At 39.0% G+C, this 13,440-nt stretch overlaps 1 protein-coding gene across 1 annotated transcript in view; it reads left to right on the forward strand.

Annotated features, from left to right (window-relative positions):
* The window catches only part of EHBP1 (EH domain binding protein 1), a gene marked incomplete at its 5' end in the record, with an annotated part of 184,322 nt that overhangs the window by 129,029 nt on the left and 41,853 nt on the right, over positions 1-13,440 (forward strand). Inside the window, one exon of the mRNA XM_010014312.1 lies at positions 9,850-9,997. Within this exon, the coding sequence (XP_010012614.1) occupies positions 9,850-9,997 (148 nt within the window). The remainder of the gene's footprint in view (positions 1-9,849; positions 9,998-13,440) is intronic.

Below are 13,440 nucleotides of genomic sequence, written 5' to 3' on the forward strand. Positions count from 1 at the left end.
AATTTATTAACTGAATTTTAAGATTGTCTGAAAAACATTACTTCAAAAACTTTAACATCTTCTATCCATTTATAAATATTAGCAAACAAAAAGTTCTCAGTGTTTCAGAGCTATCCCTTTGTGTACGAAGCGAGACCTGGGTTTCTTAGCATCTGGAATGCTTTTTTTTCTGTCGCTGCTAATAACTGGACATTTTCTGTGTGGATGTTCAGTACATGCTGTTGTGAATCCCAGGATGATATCGCCATTACTTAGAGCTGTATTTTGCATTGCCTATTCTGTTATTGCTCAGCATGCACAAGGGTAGAGTTAAAATCTTTATTCATTTCATTTAAAAATGTTTCTTTTGTTCTCCTTATCATGTTCTGGCTTTCCCAAGGATATATGCCTTGAACGAAAAGTCACATGTGCATTACTAATTGTGTGCCATTGTATTTACAGTTCCTAGTGGTGGCACTGTGAAGCTACTAATTCTTTTGCTTCACTTGATGTAAAATAATCTGAGTGTCTTTGATAGCAGTGAAACAGTATTAATTGTTTTGTACATTTCTTGGTCACTCTTCTTAGGTGGTCTTCATAATCTATTAGAACTTTCAGCCAGATTTTTGTAATGTCATGCCTCCAGCAGTGATTAAATTGGTAATTAATGAACAGTCCTTGGCAACATAAACCACATCCCGTTAATTTTCCCTTTTGAGTTTTTAGAAGTTGTCGTCTCTGTCAGAAAGCATTGCGCCACCTTGCTACGGCCCCTTGGCATGAAACCACAACGGCTTGATTTTTTGCAGCCATTAGTAGATCAGAGCAGTAATTTCACAGTATTTTGGTCAGGGTAATTATAGTACCAAGTACCGAGTAGAGTTGGGAATTCACACAAGAAGTCCAGAAATACCAGGTGAGCTTCCTTGTGTTCACTGGGACGTTATGATTAGTTTAATTGGGCTTTGTTTGATTTCAGCCGCGGAGACTCTTTGTGCCACAGCACTGCAGCCACTTTCCACTTTAGTGTTTCTGACCTGCATTGACATGAACTGGTGCAAAAATGAACTCTTTGAAGTGGGACTCTTTGGAGAGGGCAACTAAAAAAGGGGGAAAGTGATGTGTAAATAGTTTACTGTAGCAAAGCTCAAAACCAGACTGAATATTCTGCGTTTTGGCGGTGATGTGATTCAATTTCTTTTATATTTTCAGCCGGAACAGATAATATTTCTGCTACGTTTGTGCAAATGTTTAGTAAATTACTACATTTAAAAATGCAATCTTTTTTTAATCGCTGGCTTTTATATAGCACCTGCTGTTCTACCTTCCTTTGAAGATACAGTCATTTCTACCCCCAGAAATACTGCGAATAGTCTCTTTAGTCCTGCAAACAAATCTGGGCGAATGCATTAATGAGAATGCAGCTGCACTTAGTAGTTCACATGTCACAAAATAGTAGGTAAAGGCATTCATACTTGAGTGACTGACTATAGGTGTAGTGGCCTTCAGCAGTACATTGTGCACATTAAAGTTTAAATAGTCACTTGCCTGTTGGCTTCTGAATGAAAGGACTGTCACTGGTCACTTCTCCTGAAGCCTTAATGAAACCAAATAGTTTGCTACGAGTTTGGGCCTAACCATTGGGGTGTTTCATGCAGTCTTGTCAGTTGATGTTCATGAATTGACTTGAACGGAGATCAAAGTGTTTCTCAAAATGGAGAAGCGGGGAGAGAGACAGCTCCTTCAATTGCACCACAAGAGCTAATCAAGCCATCAGTTCTTTATGCACTCTGCGTGCCTTTAGAATTTAATACCCAATGGTTTGTCAGGACAAATTGAAATTCGGGGGTTGGGGGGGGAGGGTGTCCCTTCTCAACTTGCTGCAAACAAATACATGGTTCACTCTTCTGGAGGCTCACTTTGCTGGATTTTATAACTTTATGGAAAACTGCAGTGTTTATTAAATATTTGGGGGTCTAAAGAAAAAAAAAAGTTAAGGTAAAGGATTCAGTGGGCATTATATGCCTTCATGCTGATTGAAGGTTTAAAGTGAAAGAGAAACTGAATTCAGAGTGATATTTTTTGTTGTTGTTTCTTTGATTGCTAATGAACTTTTTTGCTGAAACATTTTAAATTGGATTCAGAAGATAGTTTTTTGAGTGTCAGTTAAAACAAAGTCATGTGAAAATGCCTTTCTCTCTTCCTCCCTCCCTCGCTCTCTTTTTAATTGATATGATTTAGGCAGAGGAAAATGGTAAGGGGGATTTTTCTATTGCAGAAGCAATTTTTAAGGGATTTAGTCTTATTTAGCCTGAAGGTCTTCACACTAATGAGAGCACTTAAGTTACGTCCAGGCATTGATTAGACAGCTCATCTATCAACTGGAGCATGAGAATTTGTATTTTGGGTACCTTTTATACATTATAAATGTATATGCTTTTTAAAATTACTTTAGACTTTATTTTCCACAAATTTTTAATTACCCTCTTTCATGTCCAAGAAGGCTGTTATGCAGCTGATAGAGCACAAACAGTAGCAGGGAACTACTCTACATTATACGAGAAATAATATCGAAACTGTATCTGTAGAAATTGGTGTGCTGAATGCAAATTGCTACCCAGATACATTCCTTAAACCGCCACAAGCCCCCTTAAAGTCTAAATACATTTATTCAGGGAACATGGAGTTATATATATAAAAAACCGCTCAACTACCGCCATCCCCAAAAAATTGTGATCGCTCTCGCTACCTGTAGTTGTTCTTTTTCCTCTGTGTTTAAAACACAATAGTGTCTTAATTATTTTCTGAACCATTCTGAAAAGTACAGCTTTTGTAACTTTTTGACATTTCAGGTTTTAAAAAAAGAAATTAAAACATTGCCACCAGCTTGCACTATGAGCAGCCTGTAATAACAGTTAAAAAAGCTTTCTGAACTATTTGACAAGATTTCTTAGTGCTGAGGCCATATGCTGTAGCCTTTAAGCTATTTCTTCCTATCAGTTTCATTATCACCTGCCTCTGAGTCTCCAATATCATCAGTAAGCACATGCAGAATCATAATTATGCCATGTACAAGTTCTTTGATAACATGTACAGTTTTCTTCTTAATTCTTTATCAAATGCATTGATCGTGGCATGTGTGCATTGATCCAGGTCCACCATCTGGCTGTGTGTGATAAGCACAGTGGCATCTTTGCATTTCCACTGTCATTCATTGCGCTACAATTTGGCTGCAGGGGAGTAGTGGCTGGGATTAGCCCTGTTCTGCTACTTACTTGCATTTTAAGTTGACACCTCTACAGCGGCTCAGACCACATTACAAACTGAAACACATACGCACGACTTAGTGATGTGACACTCCTCAATAAGCTTACTCCACTAGCTACTCAACAATCTGTAATTGGATTTGTAGGAATAACAGCAAAAGATTTCCTAAGAATTGCTGGGGACAGAAGGTGAAGTTTTCTCATTATTGGCAAAAGGCTAGGTATAGATCCTAGGCGATTGGTATTTTCCATTAAAAAAAGCTGCCAGCAGTTTGCAGGACATTTTCAAAAAACCCCAGCAAAATAGCATCGAGGAAAGCAGAAGGTTTGCACTTGTTCTTTCCATTCTCATCACACACAAGCAGACTGGGATCCTGCCTCCCTCCCCCAGAAATTAAGAGAAGCAGGGGGACATATACACACCAACTTTCGGAGGCACCCTGCAGCCCGCTCGGCTTTGTTTGGCTGGGAGTGAACCGGGAGCATTCCTCAGGAGGGCAAGTCCTGCTCCCTTGGCGGAGGGTTGCCCGCCTGAGAAGGAAGCTTCCCAGGATGGCAGTCTGAAAGATGTGGCTCTCCAGCTTACGCATCCCAAACACTTGCCAAAAGTCTTTGTTTCATAACGCCACGATTTTTTTTTTTTTAAATTATAAAGTCAAGTTTACACAAGAGAAAATCCCTTAAGTGGAGCTCGACGAATGTTGACTCCTACAATGAGTAAGCAGCTTCTTTAACTTCTGTCTGTAACTTGGCTGTGGAAAGGCACAGCAAATGCCATCTTCAGACTATTGATCTCAGATCGGATGTTATGTCCTGTCTGGGTGATGGCGCTATTTCAGTGTATATCTCAGCCTGCGTGCTTGAGACCCTGTTTGTGGGTAATGCCAATAGCATTGACAAGCATGGTGACAGGCATAACAAGCTTCTGCATCCCGACGCCTTAGGTGATTATTGACCTTAATTATACTTTGCAGATGAGGGAGAGCACAAACTTGCCTAAGCAGAGAAAATTCCAGGGAATAAGTTAGCGTAGGGCTCTGTTGCTGCTTTTGGTTTAGATCGACTTTCCCAATGGTCTATGTGGGAGCCCCGTCGGTAGGCAAGGCTGCCCTCGCATTGTTCACCAGGAGAGTGCCTCGCTCTTAATATCAGTGCAGGCGAGCGAGAAGAGGAGGAAAACAGGAAGTGTGTTTGGAATTAGATATTTCAGCCTGTCCTTAAAACTTGCCGTAGAGCCAAGTGCAGTGTGAAATAGAAATGCTCGCCTTGATCACATAGATGTGCAGCTCCTAAAGAGTTAAACGGGTTAAATCTTATTTATCTGAATAGAACTGCAGGGCTGTTTTGCAGAATGCTCTAGCACAAATACCTATGGTTCACTTTGACGTTACAATTTTTTTGTTGGTTTCTTTACTTTAAATACTTGAACTGTTAGACCTTTTACTTTTTTCTCTGAGAAAGATGTATTTGTACCAGATTAGAAAAGCTAAACTGTTTCTTTACATTGAATAATCAGCCTGTCATGACAAATCTATCTCCTTCTGCATGAGTAGGTGCCAGTTTGACTAGCTTCTTTTAGGCTCACACTGGGTTTTAAGCTGGATCCATGTGCATGACTGGCAGTGCATTTGTTGGGCCAGATCTAAGGAGCCAGAAAGCGTTCAGCTCCTTTTTGCCTACAAAAGAGCAGCCAGACAACCAGCAAGAGGCCTTGGATGTAGCACAAGGTGATACTTACTTAGTCAGCCATTCTTTTTTTCAAATATATATTTTTTTTTCATTCAGTATACCAAGAGTTTCTCAATTTCACAATGACACAAGGAATTAAATTATCAATGGGTTGCTTTTCTACAGCCAGCATTCCTCACACCAGCAGTACTGTACCAAAAGAATTGTAGATTTTCCAGAACAACATAGATTACAATTTTTTTTTAAAGAAATAAAAAGTTGCTGGCTAGCATTTCTTTAAAAATTCCTCCTAGGTTTAAGGAGATGCTTTCCATTTTATAGCCACACAATCCCATTTTATTGTGAATATCGGGAGGTTTTTTTTCGTAAGAGGGATAGCTTTGTTAAGATATTTTTTGTGATTCTTGCAGTTTTAGACTATGGGCTACTTGTGTTTTCATTCTGTCTTGTCTTATTAGTCCACCAGTGCCATAGATCATAAGCCAATATCTGCTTCTTTATGAAAAGTGATTTGATGTATATTGTGATACACATTCACGAAAAAATGTTTTCAAGCTACATACAGTTTATTGGCAGTAAGGTAGCTGATGTAGACACCATGCAGAAGGCAGAAAATATCTATGATATTTGTCTGTCCTTGCTGACCACTTCCTACAATCTGACTAGCACAGAAATCCAAAGCCCACTAGTGCACTTTTATGTCGAGTGTTCCCTGGAAAGCAATTCATATTTTGCTCACTACCTGTGTATTTTGAGCTGTTCTGAAACTGTAGTGGAGACCAAACATGAATGTGGTCCCCAGGGTGATCAAAGATTTAATCTGACCAGATGGGACAAACTTGAGAAAGATTTTGACTTTCCACTCTGTTTTGCAACAAGAAAGGCTGATTTTTTTTCTCCCGTCCTTTCTTTGTTAGAAAAGGCAGAGATCAGGCCATCCCCAGAGAAATGAGCAGGTGTGGCCATTTACAAGCATGTCTGGTTATATTATAAACCAACATAAGAAAAGTTTGAAATGGTTTGAAAAGATCCGCTAAACAGTTTTAATGTTTCATCCCAAATCCTATTTACTCAGACAAGAGCCGATCAAGGTCACAGTAAAACCCAGCCTGCCAAAACCTTTAAAACTCGTGTAATTTTATTTTTTTTTATTTTTTATTCTGTCTACTAACTGAATAGGTACATTTTGGTAATCCTTGCCTCTGGACAAGCACAGAAGTCTTTTTCTTTCTGAATGGCTAATAACAGAGCCGTTCTTCCTGTCTCATGATGAAAGAGGTGGCAGTCAAGTTCTTTCTCTTAGATGTGCTGTGCACTCGAGGCAGACCACGGACAATTTTGAAACCTACAGCTATGGGAATCGCTCCCCCTCATAGGTACAGTTCTGGTTTAATTTTGTTGCTGTGGAGTATCACTAATTTACCACTTTTCTTTACCCTGTCTATAGACTGGGGGAAAAAAATTCTTTTTAAACATGAAATAAATGAAGCTCACAGGATTATATTTTTTTATAGCGAGAGGATAACACATTACCAGACTATTGGTGTAGACTCAGTTTGGATCTTCCCAAAATTCTGCCAAAGGATGACTGAAAATCCCTGGCAGAGGGTTTGGGTTGGGGTTTTTTTTCCGAAAACACAAAGATTGCAGGATTTTTAGTGATTTAAGAACATGGGTTTTAAACTCCGCCACTCTCAGTATCTTACTGAGTTGGTCAGCTCTCGGCTTCTGCCGCCACTGAGCAACATCGCCAGCTGCTTAATGATCTCGGAAACTGCCCCTCCAGTGTTTCCCATTCGAATCCACCTTCCCAAATCCACGACATCATTTTTGGCCAAAGTAATGTCAGTCATTGCCGTCTGCGGCGAGTACAAAAAGGACCCCCTAATGGCAGCCATTTTTATTTGTTTCTTAAGATCCAAAGGCTGCTGAAAGAACAATTGGATAAAGTTGAGGATTGGAGAAGCTTGATTTTCTTGTTCCAGTGAAATGAAACTCCCGTCCTTTTTTTCTTCCCCTTCCCCTTAAAAGCTGGAGTCTGCTAGGGGGTTGTAGCTGTGTCAAAGCCGTTGGGATGCCACTGCTGATCACTTTAATTACTAGGACTAAGGAGGATAAAATTAAAAGTAGCACCATTGAAGCAGTGGAAGAAAGCTTGCCGAGATGTCGGTGAACTGTGAAATATAAAAATTGCATACCAATACATTTTTATAGGAGGGAAACAAGGAATTACATTACTTATTCTTGAAGAGTTTGTCCTTAAATGGTGAAGTTTTCCTCGCTGTGCATCCGCATGGCAGATCTTTAGACCATTACAAAGTAATTGGGGGAAAATAACAGAGCAAACTTCAATGTCTCTTTGGCATGTCAGGTTCATGTCAGAGGGTGAAAGACTTTACTGAGTTTTCTCTTCAACTGTACAGGAAGAAAATCGCTGTACGTGTTTGCATGGTCCTTTCTTGGTGCAGAGCTTCTCTTCGTGTCTCCTCTCTTTTCTTTTTTTTTTTTAATATCTGTATTCCTGCCTCCATACTTATCCCCAGCACTTCCATTCCAAAATCTAGGTGATTGATTTGCTGTTTAATAATTGTTCTCTACCTCAAAACTTAATCTACCTACTTCTAACACTCTCCGTTTCATTGCTCCTTCCACCAGTGTTTCCTTTGCTAAGGAGGAACTGCTTGTAACTGTGGGTTCAAATACCTGAATTGAATTTAAGCAAGAACTAGCCTGTTTTTTCTCTTATCTGCTGGTGATGATTGGCTTAATCAGCACAAACACAAGCCACAGTAATCTGTGTTTGCTTGGAGATCCCCGGGATGTTAATGACTATGCTAATAATTCAGGATACAAGTTCTCTTGCAGGAGGAGGGGAGAAAAGGAGAGGGGGGAATCGGCCTGCTTAGATGGGGGCATTTTTGTCACAAACATGTAACTGGCCTTTTTTTAAACTATGTCTGCTGTAGTATATTAAATTGTTTGATGTTAAACCACATGGGAATCTTAACACAAATTTTGCACATTCCTTCTTAAAAGTCATTGAAGTCAAACCCACAAGTTCCTATATCCCGGGAATTACGAATAGTAGATTTGAGCAGTTTTATTTCATGTAAAATTCAATGTAATTAATGTTACCAAATACCACGGGTCGAAATAAAATCGGTTGCTGTGTCAGTTGGCTGGCTAGAAATTAAATTAAATTGATCTATTATAGTGCATAGGAGCGGGGGGGGGGGAGGTGGCGAGAAGCTTTCTAGTTGTCTCTTTAATGTGTACTTTACCAAATAAGTTTTTGATAGAACTGTTGCTCTGTGCCTTCTGGGAAGTTAAAGGGTGAGAAAGCAAACAAAGCCGATGTGCCATCCCGCTGCCTTGCAGGGCCCAGGCAGAATTGTCTTTCCAGGGGAAGGACATTAGGAGAAAAGTAAATCAAGGCAATCTGATAGGGAATCAGGGTTCTGTCACTCAGAGACAAGATATTGTGCTGTGTCCATATACTTTGTTTACTGTAGGGTTTTATGAGTTGTAACCTGCCCATGCAAGCTGTTAATGAGGCTAAATCTTGCTGCTGGAGGATTGAATTACAGCACACCTCTGGGCTAATGGTTATAAACAGAAAGTCCCATTAGGGCTGCATTCTGATTCAGTCATTTGCATTTTTTCCATTGTGCCGAGAACAATGCTGAGTAAATAGCTACAAACAAACAATTTACATGGAAATGGCTAAAATGTACCTAATTAGTATTTTGCACTTGTTTTATTAATAATTGCTTAAACTAAATAGCACTTAGCAGCAGCTCTCACCAGCATCTGCAGGTGTGAGATGCTCAGTTTCTGGGTTGGTGGGAAGGCTGCCAGGACAGCTCTCCAAAATTCAGCAGTTTGCAATATCCCACTTAGTTCGGGTCAACTGCCTGTACCTGGGTTTTATCCCGGTCATTATGTCAATAATACAAACTTACCGGCAGATTTGATTTAAAGCCAAACTGTGTTATGCTTGTGAGTGTTTCTAATACTGAGGGCAGGGGGGAAACAATCCTAACTTTGAAAAAATCATGTGGTTAAGGTGGAAACTGGAATTATTTCTATTATGTCTTAATGGGTTTTTATAGATACGTTTAAACACATCTTTTTATTAGGTTTTTTTTTCATAGGGTGGATTAGTCTTTTTCCAGAATTTTATGCTGTGAATCTTTGCTCATTTATGTAACTGAAATACTAGTGTGCTTCACAAGCTATAGTGGGGCAGCACTGTTTGGGATGGTTCCAATATGATCTCTTTAATTACTGACCAAAGCCCCACTAGTAAAATGTTTTAAAGCAATGCAAAGTCTTTTCTGCTCTGGCATCTATTGTTCTTTCATTAATCTTCTTCGGTTTGTTGGGGTTTTCTTTTAAAAGATGTATCCATTGAAGCCGAAGGATTAGATTTCTTTCCATGCCTCAGATTTGATGTCATTTTACACTTTGAAGTCAGCTTGATGACTGGAGTAACTGAGAGCAACATCTGACTTCTCATTTCAGTTCTATGAGAGAATATTACCCAAACAAGTCATTCAATTTAGTAAGACCATTTTTATAGCCACGATAAAACTTTTTGTAGTTACTACTTTGAGACAGAAGTGTCTGAGAATTTTCATCAAGTTATTTTTATATGAAATAATTTATAAATGTTTTAAATTGCAAATAGTTAGGTTCATAACACATTAATAATTTGGGGAATGTTTTTAAAAAATAATCTGATTCATGGATGTCTTTAAAAATTGTGGTGAGACACCTAACTGATATCGAGCATCCTATTTATAATGTGGGCCAAGCACCATGCTGTAAACCAGTTACTATCATGATGATCAGATTGAGAATGAAATTGCATTTCTGTCAATTACTGAGTTGGCAACTGTTCAATATATCTTAGCAGCAAGATGAAGAGCGGCGTCGGCAGCTGAGAGAGAGAGCTCGTCAGCTAATAGCAGAAGCTCGATCTGGAGTGAAGATGTCAGAACTTCCCAGCTACAGTGAAATGGCTGCAGAAAAGTTGAAAGAAAGGTCAAAGGCATCTGGAGGTGAGCTGAGGAACCTTGTATCTTATTCCTATGGCAACCTAGAAACCAGAGACCTTTTTGGGTATCACTTCTATTCACACTTCAAAACATTATTGTTCATCAGGTGCACATATCGAAAGACCTGGCTGTAGATATGTTTCCTAAATCACCGTTGTGATCACTTAATTTCCAACACTTCCAAGAAAAACATATATGTGATTGAAGAAGTAGATGCTATGAAGGCCCGTTATTTACAGATTTGTCATTACCCACAGTTTTGTAGAATTTTATGATTGTTGGTTAAGATCTTTTCGATATATATTTTTATATAGGAGTATGAATGTAATTTTGGGGAAAAACAACATTAGAAATGCTTAAGAATCATTATTTTATATTAAATGTGTTCAAAAGACTGCTTGAGAAGATAATTTTAGAGGCAGATCATGGGAGGTGGGGGCAACAACCTTTTGATTTTAATGGCAGTCTTTTGACATACCACTTGCCTTTACAGGTTTTGAGTTCTAATATTGATATAATGTTATTAAACTGACTTTGAAATGTCATTAAAATTCATATACCTGCCAGTGCTACAAGCTGGAGTAATGTAGTGTCACTCAAAATCAAATGGGTGCTAAGCACAAGTTTCAATACAGACTTCCGGCTCTTTTAGTGTCTTCTACATATTCTAAGGGCAAATTGTGTTTCTCATACTAACACATAAGCTAAAGAGAAAAGCAGACCCTTTGGGTCTGGTCTTCAGTTTTCTGCTCTTTGTCCAGCTTGCACACGTAACTCATTTTCATGGTAAAGAGGGAAATCACATCCTTGATGGGGAAGGAGTGAGGCTGAGCAAAATGACACAGTACTTGTATATTAAGTAGACTGTGGTGTTTTTCATCTCTCTTCACAATTTATAAAAAGACAATTACTCCCCCCTCACTATTTCATCATGCCTGTACATAGCTGTTGCTGCCATCTCTCCCCTCCAAGTAAGGTACACTTTCTGGGTATATCCTGAGTGCTCAGCTGAATAGTAGCTACCCTGTTTTGTCACAGTGACTCTTCATATTTTCCTCTGAATTTTGCCATTGCTTTTCCTGCCCTTTGTTCAGTTTATAAACAGACTCAGAGGTAACTGTGCATATATATATTAAAAAAAAATAAATATATATATATGTAGCATATACACTCAGAGACTTTCAGTGTTATTAAAGGAAAAGACAGTACTGATGACAACTTGTTTATAAAGGTATCAGCACTAGACCTGTGGGGTTTTACCCAATATAACAATTTCACTGCTTTTTGGTTTTGCATGTGCTTTGACTTATCTCCTTGGTTTATATTTCCTATGTTGTTTTTCCTTTGTTCATACAGTAGTTCAGCCAAGCTTTTGGAGCGTCTTTTGGACTGCCAGCCTGTCTCCTTTTATCCCTCTTTACTCTTCTCAAGTCAATGTGCATTTTATAGCACTTCCTTATACTTACTCATTCTTGGAACGTTTTCCTTATGGCCCATCTTCCATATACTTACGCCACACCACTGGCAATGTCAGGTGTCGTGCTATATCTCCACTCAAGGAATTTGTCCTTCTGAAGTGCAGCAGTTCTGTGAAACGGCACCAATGCTGTATAAACCAAGTAAATTATAATTATTTCTGGGTTTAGTCTCTTTCATTTTTTTATTTCCACCAAAACCTAAGATTTAATGGACAGTGTCCTTTTTACAACTGGATTCTGAATATTGCCCCTGACTACATTCACATGTGGTAGGTTTTTTCTGTGTGTAGTCCTGTATTCCCTGTACGATACCTAAGACAAGCGTATAGTAATATCTTATGTCTTCCCAGCTCTCTTGTCCGTTATGTTTCATTAATCTCTTTTTCTGCATTGATTGCTACCTTTTAATTTACAAAAAGGGAATGGGCCAAATCATTTTCCTCTCTCTCGGTTCAGTTATTCCACAAAAAAAGTGACATTTCAGCTTTGGGATTTGGTGTTTTTAAAGACTATCTTCTTGCTAACCATTGTGGGTGAAAATGTGATCTCTTTCAGTGTTTCTATATGTTCATTAAGAGTTCCATGCTTTGGCACTGGTGCTACATTCTCTATTAAAAGGCTTTATTTAATCATGGTCTGAAAAACTCAAATGCCTATGGCAAGTTGAAACTTTCCTGGATAAGCAGCATCCTTTGCTACAAAATCCAGTCTTTTTCATAGGCTATTTGGCAAGTGAGACAGAAAATACTTTTTCCTGCCAACTGCCAGAGGGTTTGGGATGGCAGCTTCAAATTTATTAGATGTCCTACTAGCTTCAGGCTGATAAGCGGATGGATGCCTTGAGATGGGTCCAGGGACAGTATTGAGATAGGAATCCAAATATCCTCCATTTTCCCAGCAGCGACGGGACAAATGAATTGACATCTTATCTAGGTATTGTCTCCGTGCAGTGGGACACCCGTCTACTCCTTTGGGATTTGGGTAGCATGCTTTCTTTACTCTTTGGCACATCTCCATCCTTCATTTAAGATGGCATCTTTGTAAGGTTGTGTCTTAGATCTGGAGGTGGTCAGTAGACAGCGGAGGGAGGAAACAAAGGAGAGGATAGAGGGGTGAGACAGACATAGTGTGAAGAAGCTTTGGTGTAAAAAGTGCCAGAAATAGGCAGAACTGGGAGGGGAGAAGAGGACAAACACAAGACAGCACAGCAAAGCGATGCTAGGGGAGCAGGGAGGGAAAACCACAGGAATAGGAGTATCCAAATGCAAGATAAAAAACAGATTTGAAAAATTTTGGAATTAATAACAAAAGCTGGAAAGGTGTACAGCAATTAAAAACTCACCAGCAAGCACCAGCTGGCATTACCCTGCACTTGTATGCTTAAAATTTTCAGGGTATGTTACAGATTCTACTTCAAAGGAATTATTTGGGGAAATGTACATGCTAGCTCAGGCTTACTTATTGTGCTTAGTCTCCAACTTATAAAACTGTGTGTAGTCCTCAGTGTCCTGACATTGGATTCGTGTATACTGATCTTAAGTCTTAAGATCCTGCATTTCTTCCATTCCCTGCCTTTGCTTCCTTTATTACTGTTCAGATGCTCCTGTAACATCCTGTAGACTAAAAATGAACTCCATACGTGAAAGTAAATAAACTCAATATCTGAATATTCACAAGCTTGAAGGATTTCCCAGAAACAATCCTGGAGGCTGGAGGCTTCTTCCCTAAAGAGCAAATACTGTTCATGCAACTCCAGTGGCAGTTTATATATGCTTCTCCCTCTAATGTGATCCAAACCCCATCAATACTTTTACCTTTCTATGCAAATAGTTCCTTTTTAATTTCATCTAGAAATTAATGCAGTCTACTGCAACTCCTTCACATGTGGACAAGCTTAAACCAACTCAAGAGAATATCAGTTTAACCACAAATTATGCCTGAGTTTAATCTGAATATTAAGACATAGGA

This window comes from Nestor notabilis, unplaced genomic scaffold (genome assembly GCF_000696875.1).
Source record: "Nestor notabilis isolate BGI_N333 unplaced genomic scaffold, ASM69687v1 scaffold13375, whole genome shotgun sequence".
In the NCBI taxonomy this organism is placed as follows: domain Eukaryota; kingdom Metazoa; phylum Chordata; class Aves; order Psittaciformes; family Psittacidae; genus Nestor; species Nestor notabilis.